Source organism: Boleophthalmus pectinirostris, unplaced genomic scaffold (genome assembly GCF_026225935.1).
Source record: "Boleophthalmus pectinirostris isolate CB_2022bp ecotype Guang Dong unplaced genomic scaffold, ASM2622593v1 HiC_scaffold_18, whole genome shotgun sequence".
Lineage (NCBI taxonomy): Eukaryota > Metazoa > Chordata > Actinopteri > Gobiiformes > Gobiidae > Boleophthalmus > Boleophthalmus pectinirostris.
Genome location: NW_026571133.1, coordinates 33528998 through 33547589, shown reverse-complemented (window position 1 = coordinate 33547589; position 18592 = coordinate 33528998). Strand labels below are relative to the sequence as shown.

The window sequence follows — 18592 nt, the reverse complement described above, 5'->3', positions numbered from 1 at the left end:
AAACGAGCTGTGAGATGCTGCAGTACATCCAGAACTGTGCAGCTCAGGTTCTAACTCGAACCAGGAAGTACAAGCTTATAAGTCCTGCACTCAGGTCTCTGCTCTGGCTCCTGTGGCTCAGAGAATAGACTTTAAAGCAGCTCTGCTTGTGTACAAGTCTCTCCACGGCAGAGCACCAAAGTACATCTGTGACATGTTAGTGCCATATGAACCATCTCACACTCTGAGGACCTCAGGGACCGGCCTCCTACTGGTGCCCAGAGTCAGGACTAAACATGAGGAGTCACTGTTTCAGATTCATGCAGCTAAAACCTGGGACTGCCTTCCTGAACATGTGAGACAGACTCTGCTTTGACTCTGTTTAAATCCAGGCTCAAAACAGTTTTGTTTAGCTGTGCATATGACTGAAATGTTTTCATTTTTCATTCCGCACTCTTCTCTCTCATTTAATGTCATTTCTCTTTTTAAGTTTAGAATGATTATTTATGTTTTGATTTGTTTGGATTGTGATTTTAATGCATTTCTTATTCTGTAAAGCACTTTACTTTGTGTACGAATTGTGCTATACAAATAAACTTGCCTCCCCTCCCTTTGATGTTCATACTAAATCACTCCCCCTTCAAAGCACTACAACTACATAATCAGTGTGTATTTCAGTTTTCTGTGTAGTTTTGTGTCACGCATTTTGTATATTGTCATGTGGGAGCACAGGTGACGTAGGCTCGTGGGCTGAGAATCTTACAGCGAACCATAAGGAGGGTTAGAAAAGGGCCTGGTAGCGATCGCTAGATTACTGAAACATTCTTACCTAATAAAATGTGTACTATTTTATGATTTTTCTGTTAGGGTTTTTTATGACTTTACAAATTCCAGTTCAACTAACAACTGTAGAACTGTCCCTCCTTGAAATTGTGTTTTTGTACCAACTAATATTGTGAATGGGTTTAGCCTTGGAGTGGCAAAAGTCTCAAGTGGAAAATGAGTTGTACAAAGTAGTTGAGACTGACTTCTTGTTTTGATGGTCTTGCGTTCTTTAATCTACGTGTACTTTTCAAACTAGAGCAGCAGAAACTTGGACTGACTCAGGTGTGTTTGAATGGGGCTGATTCACAGAGACATCACTTAAAATACTGTCACATTATATTAGCGTTACAGTGTCAGCGGTTTATTTAGACTGAGAGCTGTGTCACACTTTGGACATGATGAACCTGCATATAAAACAGCTTGGTCAGTCAGCTCTCTATACTTACTTTTCAATAGCAAGGTAGTCTACAATCTCAAAATGATGATTATATAATGATTAAAGGTCTGTGAGAGAGGTTTTGCGTTGTAAAGATTCTCCTTGGTGACAGAAAACCTCTTTTGCAATGAGCAGACTTTTAAATTTTCTGTTATAGTTACATCATCAAAAGTCTATTTGGAATTGTTTTGTTTCATTCACGTGTCAGTAATCCTGCATGTTTGTTTTTTCAGTAAGACACATTGTAATCCATGAAACTTTGTGTTTTTAAAGTTCATACTCTAAACCAGACATGTCAAACTCAGGCCCGGGGGCCAAATTTAGCCCGTGATATAATTATATTTGGCCATCGAGATCATAGCAAATGTGTATTAGAGATGGCCCCCGGCTACAGATAGACTATAGAGACATTATGTATTTCAAATTTTGTTATTATTTTATATTATGCTTGTTCTGAAGTCAATGTTTAACCCTCTCAGGCTCAAATTAATTTTTAGTAACAGGAAAAATCTGATATTTGGGGAAAATTATCATATGGGGTAGTAATATACAATCCTGACTTTTTTTTTGAGAGAGACCTTCACATGCAATGCGTTTTGGGATGTTGCAGATTTGCAACATTGGCCCAGTGTGGTAAATTAACACTGAAGGCTGAAAATTATATGAACACTAACTTTATATGTATACCACTAACGATAAAAACAAAAAGCAAAGCAACTTGGTATAGATCATTTTTTCGGGTGATACTCCAAGAAACAATTTTTATCCTTTGTAAAGCACAAAAGTACTTTGCACTTCTGGAAGGCCGTTTGCATCTAAACATTCTTGCACAGTCTGCATCGTCCATGTTTATCAGCATGGATGGGAAAAAAGGCTCCTGAGTAAAAAAGGCTCATAAAATATGGATGTGGAGTAAGTAGGTAACTGGCATTTGGCTGTTGCAAATCTGCATAACTATTAAACATAACATAAACCTGCCTAACTATTATTAAACATTTATTTTAAAGAGAAAAGGTTTTACTTTACATATCTTGAAAGAAGAGAAAACATGCAGATGTTGATGAAATTGTTCAGTAAATATTTAGTTTGGCCCACAACTTAGTCCCAGTTTTTAATTTTGGCCCTCTGTGAATTTGAGTTTGACACCCCTGATCTAAACCTTCACTAGACTTGTTAAGATCATGTCAACATTTAAAGCTACACTATGTAACTTTTCTCATGAAGGGTCTGCTTCCTGGTTTATTGTCTTGAATGTTTCACAGTATAGCATTAATTAATCTATCTTTGAGTAGACAGGCACCAAAGTTACAGGTCAAATCTATGGAGAGATGACCACTAATAATAACAAATGTGTGTTTTTCAGCCCTAAAACACCTGCAACTGAGAAAGTGCAGTTTAGATATGTTTAATATATTATAGTTTGTTGTACCTTGCAACATTCCAGACAAATAAAATCTCCATTAATTCACAGTACACCTTAAAATTGCTTCCAATGCACAGTTACAGTTAAACATGTTTGATGAGAGCTACTGTTGTTTTAGTCTCATACAAACAACTTTGCTTTTCAGTGTGTTAGCAGATGCAGCCCTAGCTGGCAGGTCATTTAAAGGGCAAATATCACACTGTTTTCCGGTCTATGTTATAATGTTTCTTCATCAAAAATATACCTGGAGTTGTGCTTTGTTTCATTCACATGGTTAACACACACATCCTCCATATTTAGAGTTCTTTTCTCTATCTGAAAACACTCTCTTCCACTTTGTAAAGTCATGTGGTAATAAACGAAATGCTCCACTGTGTTTTTAAACTCCATACACCTTCACTAGAATCATTTAGATGATTTCAAACCCTGGAATTGCCAATCTCCACTGAACAAAAGTAAAAGGTAGATGTTAGCTTGAAAACTACCACTACTAGGGATGTAACGGAACAATATTTTCACAATATACATCTAACGGTTCGGTATTTAATGCGATATTTTGTCAACACTAACAAAATTGATGAATGAATATGCTACTTTTTCCTCTTAAAACACTTTGACAAGACTTAATTCAATGCTTAGAACTGCTGTTTTTTCATGTAGTTTGTACCAAAAAGGAGCAAAGGATCATGGTCAATGTAGTTCCCTCTGTTTTTTTTTTGTTTTTTTTTTTAGCTATTGCTGCACCATAACAATTAATTTAAACAAAGAAATGTGTGATTCAATATATTGTGATGTCCACGATATTATAGAGAGGCTTTTGACAATATCAACAACAACATTCAATAGAACAACAGCATTCAGCAATATTTTTTGTTATTGTTACACCTCTAACCACTACATGACATCACAAGGTGGAACAAATCATTTTGAGCTTTGACAATGTGGACAGAGAGAGAAAAAATTACTCAAATTGTGTGTATTCAGGTATGTGTTTGTGTTTTTGTGGAGGTAACAGCATTATAGAATGGCTAAAAGCTTTTATGTTATCGACGATAGGAACTTTAATATACAGACGCATTATTTTGAGTTATACCACAGAAAATACCAAGACCAGTACATCCAAAGTCACCCAAAATGCCTGAGTAATGCATATAAGAAGTTAACAGATGATAATTGGATGTTTAATAGCTGTTTATCACTTCAACTCTGCAAAGTGGCCTGCTAAAGTAAGAATCAATATTTCTTAATGAGGCTCTTAGCAATCAAGCTTCAAACCAGTTTTAAAAGTATCCGAGATAGTATCTGCTTTTGCACATTTAGTTTCATTCAAAAGTTGTTCCAAATCACTCCACTTCAGCTCCAATTCACTGCTTTTCCAGTGAGATAAATGCCATAAACCTGCCTACATTTCTTCAAGCATGTAAATCATACTCAGAATTTGTGTCAGCATGTCACACTTTTGGCTAAATATCTACTTGCAATTTTTCTGAAGTGTTACAATTTATGTTTTAATTGTGAAATAGTGTCCACACAAAGTTGACATTTTCAACACCCCCAAAAGCTTTTGAGAGAAGACTGAAATATACGAATCACGTGCATCTCAGAAAATTTAGTTTGGAGTCTATACTACAAGGTTAGCAGGTTTTATGGCACCAGCATGATTCCATGCAGATAGAAAGTTCAAACATGCTTTGGAACATTCTTTATGGAGATACATACATTTTATTATAGATTATAGCCTGTTAGGCGTGTTCTATCAAAAATTACTAGACTCAATCAATTTAAATTACAAAACTGTATTCCCCTGCCAATACAATTCTAATACAGAGCTCTGGGTCAAATCGCTGTCCCTGATGGCCTCCACTTACACAGGTCTTCACACACAGGTCAGTCTGACCCCCTGCCTGTCCCTCAACCCAGTTTATAAAACACAACAGTATGAATACGCATATAATATGTTGAGCAGGTTCACGCCTTGAATCGTCCTTGAAGTGTCAGCATTTCTTCTTTGGGGGAAGTGACAACCCCCACCAAACCATTGTAGATCACACCAAGTCTTCTTAGATAACTCCAGCCTGGGTTATCTCCAAAGCCTTATCTGCAAAGGAATGTCCCTAAAAGCATACACCTGTTTCCCATTATTTAGGACACATAGAGCATTACCTTTAAACATTAAACAATGTTCAACTCAGTGTATAACTTAATTAAACAATATTCAAACCACCACTTGATACAGCGTTCAAGCCGAGGAACAATATTTCCATGGAAACAAGCAGAAAGAGGCCCTCCCCTAGGGCAAATAAAAGTCAGGTTTGTGGAGATGCAAGCCCGCTCAGAGTAAGGGTGCATGTTTTGCAGAATAAAAAATGAAAGAATGTAGTCTAAATTGCATAATGCATAATTTGTTGTCCACTCAACAAAACCATTGATTTTTGTCTTTTCCCTTCATTCTTGCTTGTTTCATTAATCCAAAATTGTCTTCTCTGAACCCTCTAAGATGCCCAGTTCACATTTTGCTGATTTAGTTGCATCATAAATAAAACTCCTGACTTCTTCTGTGTTTTTAAACCCATAAACCATCACCAGACTCATTCTACAGTCAAAAGTTGTTCACAGTAAACGCACGACTTAAGAAAGCATTCACATTTGTTTACTTTCCCATTGTTCATTTCTGTTGCCGACAGCAGAAGTTAGAAAATGTGAAATACTTATCCCAAGGTGACAAAAGTATGTTTAAAATGTAGTTAAAGCCGCAGTGATGCATGATATGTGTTGTTTAATCATCCTATTACACAAAATGGATTCTTGTGAGCTTTAGGCTGTGTTGGAATGTTGTTACTGCATCAAAAAGAGGAGTTGTGTTTTGTTTCATTCACACGTTTGAGTAATCCTGCATTATTAATCTGTCTACACCTCGAAAGCTCAGAATGTTTTATTCCACCTTGTGATGTCATGAAGAGATAGTTTTCAAGTTAACTTCGCTACGTTTTACATTTAGTTCAGTAGAGATTGGCAATTCCAGAAACAGTGGAGCACTTCCAGCAGAGGTGGGACCAAGTCATTTTTTTTTTATTTTCAAGTAAGTCTCAAGTCTTTGATCTCAAGTCTGAGTCAAGTCCCAAGCCAAAGATGAGCAAGTCCAAGTCGAGTCTCAAGTCATTGGCCCATAAGTCCAAGTCAAGTCCAATTCGTCTGCTTTGAGCTTCAAGTCATTTCAAGTCTTTAAACTAAAAAGTACCAAATAGAGCTTAGATTTTTGCCATTTATATGAATTTCAAACTAAATTGTACTTAAAAACTCATGGTATATTTATATATGAGTATTTGTATATGAGTTGTAGAAATGTTAATTTTTCCTTTTTAAATGTCTTGACAAGAGTGTGAATTCTTAAGGTCAGAACAGAAAGAATTCAGATTTAAGAGTGCTAAATAGCAGCTATTTTGTCATGTAGTTCCCTCTGTTTTACTGTATTGTACTGTATATTACTGAAGTACATTTGAGGATTCTACATCACAGTACTTCAGTTACTGTTGCCATAGTAACAAAACAAAAAAAGAAGTGGAAGGGGCATGTTCCAGTTTGTTCCTGTAAAATTAAGCACCACATGTATCAACTGTGATAGAAAAGTATTTTCTAAAAGCATATATTTTTTTTTAGGAGAAGCGTCAAGTCTTCTCAAGTCATAGGCCTCAAGTCTGAGTCAAGTCCAAGGTCATTGAACTTCAAGTCCAAGCCGAGTTCCGAGTCTTAGTCCATTTTATCAAGTCAAGTCTCAAGTCCTAAAGATAGTGACTCAAATCTGACTCGAGTCCCCACCTCTGACTTCTTGTATTACCACATGACATCACAAGGTGGAACAGAGTGTTTTTTGAGAGAAGAACTCAGGGTATGTTTTTAATGAAGAAACAGCATTATAATATAGATCACAAAATAGCGTAATATGGGCCTTTTAAATATTTACAGTCTTTGTGATTTGATAATTGCAACCATTCAAACTGCAACTTCGATTTGATTACAATATATCACACAACTCTGCTTTACCCCTCGCGGCTTCTGTCAACTTTTTGTGCAATGATGTAAAAGTAACAGCGGATGGAAAGAGCAAGTAAAGCATCAGATTTTCCAGCTCGGGGGAAGCTGTCTTCTCATACTAACTCCGCAGTGCTGCCAGGCTCTACTGATCTCAAAGTACTTCTACATCTATACGCTAAAATGTTATTGATGTTTCGCTTCAACAACTCGAATTATCTCCTAGCATATACACGGCCTTTTGAAAGAATCTGACATTTTGTGTAATCTTTTTTTTTTTTTTTTTTTTTTTTAACATGAAATTGTTCTCTGCGCTCCACTGGCGATGTAGAACGGTGTGTCACCAGAGTTGCTTTGTGTACAGTAAGTAGGATGACAGCGTTGTAGGTTAAAGGTTACCATGTACAAGATGTTAACCTTCATAAAGTCTGGTTGAACTGTCAGAAAGTTTTGAACTTCTTAAAGAGGCTCTGGAGGGAATCAGACTGTGCCCCATGCTTTGCTCTACTGACCTTTTGTGTTTTAAGTACATTTCTTATATTCAGGTTTTTAGTTCAGTGGTAGTTCAGGTTGGTGGTGCGATTTCAGTTCTCACAGATGAATGTTGTCGTTGTGTCCTTGAGCAAGACACTTAACCCACCTTGCATTTCGTGTTAATACACTGTTGTATGAATGTGTGTGTGAACAGGTGAGTGGTTCCTTGATGTAAAGGGTTTTGAGTGAATAAGCGCTGTGACAAATGTGGCCATTTACCATTTGCTCAGAAAAGCGATTTTATAGATTCTACTATAAATACAACTTATGGAAAAAAATCTAAAATGGGAATGGAAATGTATAGGGATGTGCAAAAATATTGAAATATTCAATATATCGTTTTGCTTAATGTGATGATACAGTATCGATATTGTGGGTTGCTGTATCAATATATCGCCAAGAGTATCTTTTGGTATATTTTACTCAATTATTTTGTTACAGAGCTACAGTTTTGTTGCTTAGTTTAGTGGAAGAAAACTTGTTTATGCAACACATTTGACATTTTCACTGTTTTGATGACTAAAATGGACGTGTTTCATGTGAACTTTGCACAAGAAGTGGTTTAACAAAGACTTTTTGTGTCACAGCCATGATTTAGCCTTTATTTTTATCGAACTATACTGAATCGATTTGAAAGTTCACTTTATCAAGGTATGTATCGTATTGTGGCCTAAGTATCGAGGCATGTATCGTATCGGCGACTTCTTAATGATACCCAGCCCTAGAAATGTATATGTATTCGCACTATGAAGAAAATATTTTTATATGTCTTTGTGTAGATGCATTTTTTCTGTGTGTTTGTCAGAGACACAGACACTGTCATCCGTCAAGTTTTCAAGTGTAAAAGTTGACTGTGCTTTGATATGTCACTTTGTAATTATGCTTTGTAAATCCTCTGAGTTCAGATGCTCTGGGGAGAGCCTGGGAGAGATTTACTTGGGATTCAGAGAGGCTGTTGGGTGGTAGCCAGGACAGGCCAGGCCCTGTCTTGTCCTATCTGTTGTAACAAAGAACCCTTTTGCATTTCATAACTCACCAAGGCTTCACTAATGGCTTATTATCATCAAGATAGATATAATATTTTTTCTACAACAGGAAATTAGTTCAGGCAGATGAATTATCTAAGGAGAGGACACTTTTTTAAATCCTATAATATTATCCTATTGTTTGTTCCCTTAGCCCCAAGTTGTTCCTAAAGTTAATATAAGTATTGATACAACCGTGATTACACCAGGACTGTTTCAGTGTTTCAGCCTTGGCCCCAGAGATTAGACTCTGCAAATGTTTTTGTATTAATAATATACAGAGTTCCCAAAAGAAAACTGCAATGGAAACACACACACTACCGCATTTAAACGGACAGAAATGCCCCACCTATTTCAGCAAGACAACTACCTAAAGGACTGGGATGTCAGTTTTAGTGTTTGGCTCCAGTCAAATGAAGCTCATGAGGCTGGCATTTATAGGAGCAAAATTGGAGCCAGGTCCATATTAGAAATAGAAATGTATTTATGGGGAAAATAACAAAATAAAAATACCAGGATCATGTAGAGTAGGTTAATAGGAACATTTTACGACCAAAATTGCAAAGACAATTTTCTAATGCAAAGTCAATTGGAAACAGAGTCTTGTTCACATCTAATTTGGAACTGGACGGTGACTAGTGGGTTAGCTATGTCCATGTACGTAAATATACAGTCTATAGTTTAACGCCATACTCAGTAACATTCTAGGCAAAGTGTTAATACCTGTCGAATTGTGACGAATGACTAGATTACAAAGTTCACCTATAGGAGTAATTTCTGCTGTCCATTACACCCAGTTATTTTGTCTGTGAACTGTGTATTAGCATGTGTCTCTGTGTACTCTGCGGTATCTTCCGGGCTCAGATAGCAGCACTGAGGCTCTGTGTGATGGCTGCTACGATCAGTGGCCCGTGGTCTGTCTGCTCCTGTCACACACACTGATGCTTTCTGGACAGCTGCTGAGGTCACTCACATAATAAAGCCTTGCACTGAAGCAGGGAGCCCTCTAAACTGTGTCCAATGTAAACACGGTGATCTGTTCTAATAAACGGCAGGTGACAGGAGCATTAAATCAGCCCAAAATACAAATCTGATGTTGTAAGTAGTAAAAATGTGTGGTGTATTTGTGGTGGAAATCTAAAAAATATAAAAGTGCATTGGAGGACCCATCAAATAATTTTCTCCATTGAGGTGTTATTGCTTTGTCTGGAATGTTTCACAGTATGGCATTAAACCGTTCTATTTTCACTGAGCCCAAACCAGACCAAGTTACAGATCAGATTTGTGGAGAAGCAACCTCGCTCACAGAATGCTCAGAATGCCTGTTTTTCATATGTATTTTTTAGGTATAAAAACAATCTACAATTGAATAAATGTAAGGTAGTGCTGTTTAATGTCATACTGTGGAGCAATGGTATATCCATAGAATCAAGCAGGTGATGGACCCTCCTCCAGAAAGATTACACAATTTTCTTTTAATATCATTGTCGACTGTTCTTAATTCTTTAGGCATTTTTAGTGCAAACAAGGTGTATTTGCGTTTTATATCGCTGTCTGTCTCTGTCCAGGGTGCTGAAAATATGGTCTCCTTCTCCCCTTGTCCATGGTGCTGAAAATACTCTCTCACTGACTCTCGGTGTCTCTTGCTCTCTCTCTTTCTCTATGTCTCTGCGTTATCATCTGTAGTGCTGAACATACTCTCTCTCTCTCTTTGTTTCTTTCTCTTTCTCTCTCTTTTTATGTCGCTGTCTGTGGTGCTGAACATACTATTTCTGTCTGTCTGCTCTTTCTCTCTCTCTCACTCAGTCTCAATCTCAATCTCTCTCTCTCTCTCTCTGTCTATGTCTCCGTCGGTAGTGCTGAACATACTCTGTTTCTCTCTCTCTCTCTCTCTCTCTCTCTCTCTTTCTCTCTACCACTCTCTACCTCTCTACGTTTCCATCCGTAGTGCTGAATCATACTCTCTGTTTCTGTCTGTGGTGCTGAATATACTCTTCTCTCTCTCTCTCTCTCTCTCTCTCTGTCTTTCTCTCTCTTCCTCTCTTTCTCCCTCCCTCTCTTTCTCTCTACCTCCCTCTCTCTCTCTCTGTGTCTCTGTCCGTGGTGTTGAATGTCCAGACTAGTCCTCGTCTGTCCCCGTTGCTGCAGGCTGAGCTCATGCTGTGCTCATGCTGACCTTGTACGGTTTAGAGGAGGTTGGGCGAGAGGAGACAGGTGTGCACCGCATGTGTCTCAGTGTCAGGCTATGTATCTGTTTGTCCTGCTTGTCTCTTTATACAGAGACATAACTGTGGAGATTCAACACCAAATCCAAAACCATCATATTTAATATATATAGAGAGAGATATTAATTTGTTTTTTGAACAACATGTTTAGTTCTGACATGTCTGAATCTGTGGTGCCAGAGTCTTACCATGTATATAGAGGACACATACATGTTTTCCTCATTCCTATATGGACAGGCCAAGTCTCATGTGAAAACTCAGAGCCTCCTGCACTAGCTGCACTAGCAATGATAATGATAGGCCGCTGGTGCGGGGGTTTAGGTAGTGACCATTCAGATCTGAGAGTGGCATTTTGGGTTTACACCATCTGGATTTCAGCATTGAAACTGGCAACCCAAACAAGAGACTCATGTGGGGTTCATTTTGATTTCTGAATGGATAATTATCTTGAGAACAAAACACCAAATTATAACATAAACAACTTGGCCATCATAACAATCATCATGTATTTTACAATAAATCAGCAATACAATTGTTGTTAGCTAAAGCTACAATTAGATTACAATTTATGATTTATGTCTACCTCGTACCTGGGGACAAAAATCATGTTTATAAATTATGTTTCACCTTTATTGAACCAGGAGGTGTTTTTCAAGACAGACCTGGCCAAAGTATCAGCACAACACTATTTTCTCTTTTCCTATTTTGATATTTGTCCTTCTTGGAAATGTACTGTAGCATTGCTCTTAGCCCTCAATGGATTATAGTTGTTTGTAGACTTAAGCTCACACTTGAACTTTATTTGAATTCTGCACCTGGTCTAAATTATCCATGGAAGTTAAATGCTATACTTTATTATACTATACTTTACTTCAGCATATCATACTATACTATACTATACTGTGCTATATTATATTATTCTGTTCTATACTAGATTGAAGACTAACAAACAAAGACTTAAATGGGACAGTGAACACTCAAGACCAAGAAAATGCATAGTTTAATTTCATTTAATTTGTGTATTTTTCATGCATTTTCAGACCCCCTAAAACATCATGTGGCTATATTTCCTTATTTGTGTATTGTGTCACCACGGTAACTGTGTAACTCTGACCCCCAGTGAAAGATTTGTTCCTGAAAATGATCCTATTTTTAAAACCTGATTCCTTTGTGTCTCTCCTCAGATTCATCTCCAACACCACATTCGAAGGCCAGAGCGGTCTTATCTCCAAAGAGCCCGGGACACAGAACATCCAGTCGGAGGCACATCACTACATCTGGTCTCTGCAGCTGGACCCTCTGGGACAGCCCACGTGGACACGACTGGGGCGCTGGCGGAGGGGCCGAGTCCTCAAGGACCAAGGGGCATGGCCCGGACACCACGGCTCAGGGGGAGGGGGGGACTGGAGGAGGTCCACCCGGCTGCACATGCGGGTGGTCACTCTGGTGGAACACCCGTTTGTCTTCACCCGGGAGGTGGACGGGGACGGCCAGTGTCCCGCGGGCCAGCTGTGCCTTGACCCACTCACCAATGAATCCTCAGTTCTGGAAGGCCTTTTTCAAAACCTGGCCGGACCTAACGGATCTGTACCGACAGAGCTGAAAAAATGCTGCTATGGATATTGTATTGATTTGTTGGAGAAGCTGGCAGAAGACATGGGCTTCACCTTTGACCTCTATATTGTGGGTGATGGGAAGTATGGAGGATTCAAAAATGGCCGCTGGACAGGGCTGGTGGGGGATCTTCTGAGTGGAGCTGCTCACCTGGCTGTGACCTCCTTCAGCATTAATTCAGCCAGGAGCCAGGTCATAGACTTCACCTCACCCTTCTTCTCCACCAGTTTGGGAATTCTGGTCAGTACTGCCTCATTATCATATCTACACTATGTAACTTTAATACTGATAGTCTGCCACCTGCTTGTCTCTATGGAGATGTTATTCTTTTATCCCTGGGAAGTCCAATAGTATGGCATGAGATTTAACTGCATTCATTCGATTGCACATGTTTTATTGCCAAATGAAATGCATTCTGACTGAGCAGGGATTCAAGTCTCAAGATTTTATTGTCATTGTCATAGCATCAAACAATGACAAGTTTGATATAAAGTACAATAAAAAAGGAGCAATACCCTATCCAACAACAACATAAATAACTCTGGTGTAAACCTAAGCACAATAATGACATTCAGAGCAGGGTTTCATGGAACTGTGGAACATTTTTGACTAAATAACAACATCTCTGTGGAAACAAGCAGTTGGCATACCCTCCTCCTAAAAAGGTTACACTTTTTAATAAGAAAGAATGACTGAAATTAAATATATTAATGTCTTTAATGAAGTAGTACCTGAATAGATTTGATTGTTACTGGACCTTTTCCTGTTTCAAATACAAATAGGTGAAAAATTGGCCACATCACCCTGTCAATACCTAGTTTCGGCTGGTCTCTGATCTAAGGCTAGGCTGGGTTAAGGCCTGGTACTTAAATAGGAGACCACTGTGCTGTAGTGGAATGGCTCCAGTGCAAACCATTGTTGTGTCCTTAGGCAAGACACATGACCCACCTTGCTTCGTATGAATGTGGTGTGAGAGTTGCTGGTGATCTGAGGGGCCATGGTGCAGATCAGCAGCTCTGTTTCCTTTAGTCTACCAAAGGGCAGGTGTGGTACTAGCTTACCACCACCTAATGTGGAATGGTTGAATAATAAACCAAACTGTAAAGTGAATTTGAGCTTTTGAAAAACAGTTACACAAGATTATAAAGATTTATTTTACTCTTATTTCTTATTTATTACTTATTTACTCTTATTTCAAGTAGTGCAAGAGGCCATTATTCCTTGACATCTCAAAATAAATCCACACATTTAAAATGTATTCAATATTGACATTTTTGCTCTGTTCCTCTTTGGTCAATGTTCCACCTTGGCCCCTCCTCCACCTCTCACAGCCACTGACCTCACCTCACCTCAGCCCCATTGGTATGCTGCTGCCTTATATCAATAGAGCAGAGTTTTATTACTGTCGGCCTTTGCTTATTGGATTGTAATGCAATTCCTCTTATGGGCTGAGGGGTGAGTGTACAGCTGTGTGGAGTGACCCTATTACACCAATTATTATTATGGAACCTGACCTAACTGACCGACGGCAGTCAGGATCAGGGCATCAGTCTTTATGATGTTGTATTGAATTTGAGCCAAAGTAGAAAAGGCATTTTGTGGACATCTTACTTACTTTTATTTTTATTTTTGTATTCCTTTCAAAGTTATAATAAAACATCTGGAATCCAAAAAACAATTTTAATTTGAGATTTTTCTTTAGTTCTTAAGACACTATTATAACGTGATCAGTGATTTATCTTAGCCAGGCTGGCGCCACCTAGTACCTCTGCTTAAGGTCAGGAATCAGAATACACTAGACGGTTTGCAAGAACCCTGGAAGTTGTAGAACACGCACCGGCCAATCAGCGAAGAGCTGTGAAGGCATAACATCAAACTCAAGTTACAGTAAACAAAGAGGTCGAGATGGATGTAGATGAAGCCATACATTCTGTGTTGGCAACGATTCCATGATGATCGAAGGATTTAAAGCCGGAACAAAGAGAATGTTTGGTGAATTTTATCAAGGGGAAAGACATTATTGCCCTTCTTCCTATGGGATTTGGCGCATTACATATGTCACGTCCAAATAGCAGCGATTGGTTAAATAACAAAAGTACCCGCCTACTGTCAAGCGAACGAATCCTAATGCTGCAAGGTCAGACGGTTTCAGGCCCAGATTTATCTTCGATAATCCTTACAAGGCGATTCTATATGTTAGTAATTGAAAATACAAGTTGTCACATAATTTGCCATGTCAGGTGTCTTTGTTTTATATACTACATATAAAAATACATATTACATATTACAATAAATACATATCAACTTGAAAACTGCCTCTACATGATGTCACAAAGTGTAACAGAACATTCTGATCTTTGGAGATTTGAACAGACTATAATAAGGGATTACTCAAACATGCATCTCAAAAACTGTGTGGAAGCTCTTCAAATTATGTTTACAGTGTTTACAGCAGATAGTACACTATATTCTATTCCACAATATTCACCACTGACCTATTTTTGCCCCTCCTAGTTTGTCATTATATACACCTTTTCCTGTACAGTTTTTTGTTTGTTTTCCAGCTTTGGTCCATTGCACATTCACATCACATCCCAGGGCCACCCAAGGGCCCCCATCCAATCAAACCAGACCTCCTATTCAGGGTGACCAGAGTCTACTACGGCGACTGTTCATTCTCATCTCCCCTAACAAAACAAATGTGTGTGTGTGCAAATTAACTAGAGAGTGATTTTTTAGTTTACATACAAATTGAGAAAGTAGATCGATGTTTCGCTAACCTGATTAAGATTGGATTGTGCGGCTACAGGTTTAAACTCAAGAAAAGCATTCAGTAGTGTAGTGTAATTGTGTATGTGGTGTAACTGTATATATTAATGAGCAGGGCTGTTAAATTAGCCATGCTTCGGGACTGGTAAATACCCAGAGTCCATAAATGCATCATCAGAGCAGAGGAGGGAGCGGTACAGATCTGTCCTTGTGTGTTTAACCTTTGGAAAGAGGTGAGATTTTCAGCTGCGAGGCCCTGAGCACGTGTGATTAGAGAAAATAATGTTATTGGACTGAACCATGTTAGCGCTGTTTGAATTCTGATTGGCTGCACACACTGGTTTGTTTGTTTATTTGTCGTTATTTGTTTATTTATTCAATCAATCAGCATAACTTTGTCCCTTGTAAAATGTAATGCACACCTTTAATGCATCTTTAAAGGTCTTAAATTACACAAACTGGACTCTTGTGAGTTTTAAGCCATGTTGTTATCTCCTCAAAAACATACCTAGAGTTGTGTTTTGTTTCATTCGCACATGTTTGAGTAACGTTTTATTATTAGTCTGTCTATGGCCTCGTCCACACTAGTACGTATTCGAGTCGTTTTCGTGGCGGATGCAGTGTTTATCCACACTAATCTGATTGGAAACGACTCCAGAGATGGTGCTGCCAGCTCCCATGAATTCATCTGAGTACGGATCTGATCCGGCACCATGTGGATGCCTGAAAACACTGATACACTGATGTAGATGTATGCGCCGCGAAGTAGGCTAATTCACCACCAAAACGCCAAGAGGTTGGAATATATGTCCATTCATATATACGGTCTATGCGTATGACCTGCAGAAGTATAATCTCTGAAAAGTTTAACATGAACCATCTCCAACACTATAGAAGCACAGAACAGACTTACCATTAGCAGAACACCCCTCTGTCACAGAAAGAACACATATATTCCACTGAGTTGTGTCCTTTAGTCCGACAGAAGCTGAACCACATCAGCGCACAACAGCGAGCTGTTTTTTGAGTGCTCAGTTTATGCAAATTAGGTTTTAAGTTTCGTTTCTGTAAAATATAAACAAATATGCTCAAAACTGTGTGGAAAGGGAAGGCTTGCGGACACAGAAACGAGTCAGTCCACAATCTGAGCCACCATGCTCATTTTAAAATCCAGTGTTAAGGTAAGTAACAACTGAACCTCGTCATCGGTCCACAAAAAGAAAATTTTTACACTTCTCCCTCGGCTCAAAAGCAGCTGCTGCAACTTCAGACTTCCTTCGTTTTTACCGCTCATGTGACGTCAGGACGTCGTGACAACATGACACCAGCCTATCACGTGACTAGTATCTCAGGTGGTTTTGTGTTACTGTGTGGACAGGGAAGGCTTTGATTGCGGATACAGAAACGACATGTCTGGACACAGATCATTTCTGATATGGTGATATGTTGATACAGGGATTTGTTTCAGTGTAAACAGGGTCTATATCTCCAAAGCTCAAAATGCTCTGTTCCACCTTGTGATGTCACGAAGAGGTAGTTTTCAAACTGACCTTTTGCTTTTAGGTCAGTAGAGATTGGAAATTCTAGGGCTGAAATCATCCAAATGATTCTAGTGAAGGTGTATGGAGTTCAAAAACACTTAATGTATTACAACATGACATCACAAGATGGATAGTTGGAGTCTTTTCCGTTTGAGAGAAGAACTCAGCATAAAAAATCAAAACACAACTCCAGATGTTTGGGATGAGAACATAGATCAGAAAATAATGAAATATGGGTTCCTTAAATTGTTTATATATATTAACCTACACACATCAATAAGAAAGCATTTGACTTATTTCTTGAACAATTTTATCTAAATGGCCAAGCCTCCAGTTAGTGGGTGAACATTGTGTCACCGTCTGCCATTCAATATTTCACCATCTTTTTGAAAATTACAACCAGCTGTTCACACTGAAATTTTCATTGTTATTCCAAAGAGCCACAACCAAAGACGCATTTTTGTGCAGGTCTCACACATACTTCAAGGAGAGACAGCAGATACAAACACGTAATGGTGTCAGATCTATACAAATGCTATACACAGATAACTAAGAATAGAAAATGACACAATCCAACATGAAAGCAGTCAACGACATTTTTGGGAAAGCAAAAACATCACAATGGATAAAAGCAGATTGCAACCCTCCAGCGTAAAGTATCTGATCTCTGTTATAATGTTTCCTCATCAAAAACATTCCCAGAGTTGTGTTTTGTTTCATCCATTCATATATACATACAGAAATACTGCATTTGTTAAGCTGAGTTCTTCTCTCAAATGGAAAACACTGTTCCACCTTGTGATGTCATGTGGCAATACAGGTGTTGCTTTCAAAATCCATACACCTTCACTACAGTCATTTGGATGCTTTCAGTCCTAAAGGTGCCAATCTCTACTGAAAGGAAAGGGTAGCTGTTAACTTGAAAACTTCCACTACATGACATCACAAGGTGGAACAGAGCATTTTTAGCTTTGGAGATGTGGACAGACTAATAATAAAGGGTTACTCAAACATGTGAATGAAACAGGACACAACTTCATGCTTTTATAACATGGATTAAAGATCACAAGAGTCAATTTTGCATAACAGAGACCCTTTGTAAGGATTTGTTATTGATCCATAGCTCCCCTTCTCCTCCTCTAGGTCCGTACGAGGGATACAGCTGCCCCCATCGGCGCCTTCATGTGGCCTCTGCACTGGTCCATGTGGTTGGGCATCTTCGTCTCTCTGCATGTCACCGCAGTCTTCCTCACCCTCTATGAGTGGCACAGTCCGTTCGGTATGACGCCTCGAGGACGTAACCGAGACAAAGTCTTCTCCTTCTCCTCCGCACTCAACGTGTGCTATGCCATATTGTTTGGGCGCACTGTGGCCATCAAGACCCCAAAGTGCTGGACTGGTCGACTGCTGATGAATCTATGGGCCATCTTCTGCCTGTTCTGCCTGTCCACATACACAGCGAACCTGGCCGCTGTGATGGTGGGAGAGAAGACCTACGAGCAGCTGTCAGGGATACACGACCCAAAGGTACTGTCAGTTTTGTACATCTACAGAGAAGTGCTTTGACTGATTTTAATGTGAAAAACTGAACTGGGTCATTTGACATGGTTTGCAGTGGTCCAAAGTGATTCCTCACTCTGTAAGCACATGACTAGCATGCTAATTATTCACTTTATTAATTATTCACATTGCTAATTATTAAAAGTTTCTGATCGCTTGTCACTACTTCAGAGGCCAGAGCAGAGCATCATGGTAATGCTAACAACAACTAGCATGATAACAGTGTTATTGCCTCATGCACAAAAGAAAAAGAACTTCATAATTTGATGCAGACAGGACACATGAATCTCATTTGGACCATAAGAGCTGCTTTTACAATATATCGTAAACCAGTTTTACTTTATTACATGAAAATAAAAAATCAGGGACAGCCCGTTAGGGTCATTCTCCAGCTTTGTATTCCATACCGTGTGCCTAGAAAAAATCTGGAGAGGGTCCCAAGGGCACTGCATGGTGGTTGCTCACCACATGATTCATTCACAACAACTGTGGTAATGTGCTACTTTTTCCCTGGGGCTGACTGGTGGAAATGTGAAATGTGACCAATCACACAGGTGCACAGGGTTGACAAAAAAAAAAAAAAAAAAAAAAACAGTATTGAACTCAACACACATAGAAAGTACTCTCAGTCA

At 38.9% G+C, this 18592-nt stretch overlaps 1 protein-coding gene across 1 annotated transcript in view; it reads left to right on the top strand.

Annotated features, from left to right (window-relative positions):
• grin3a (glutamate receptor, ionotropic, N-methyl-D-aspartate 3A) overlaps positions 1-18592 on the top strand; it is a 129532-nt gene that overhangs the window by 62242 nt on the left and 48698 nt on the right. The window contains exons 3-4 of the mRNA XM_020931610.2: positions 11661-12330; positions 17544-17927. Coding sequence (XP_020787269.2) covers positions 11661-12330; positions 17544-17927 — 1054 coding nt within the window. The remainder of the gene's footprint in view (positions 1-11660; positions 12331-17543; positions 17928-18592) is intronic.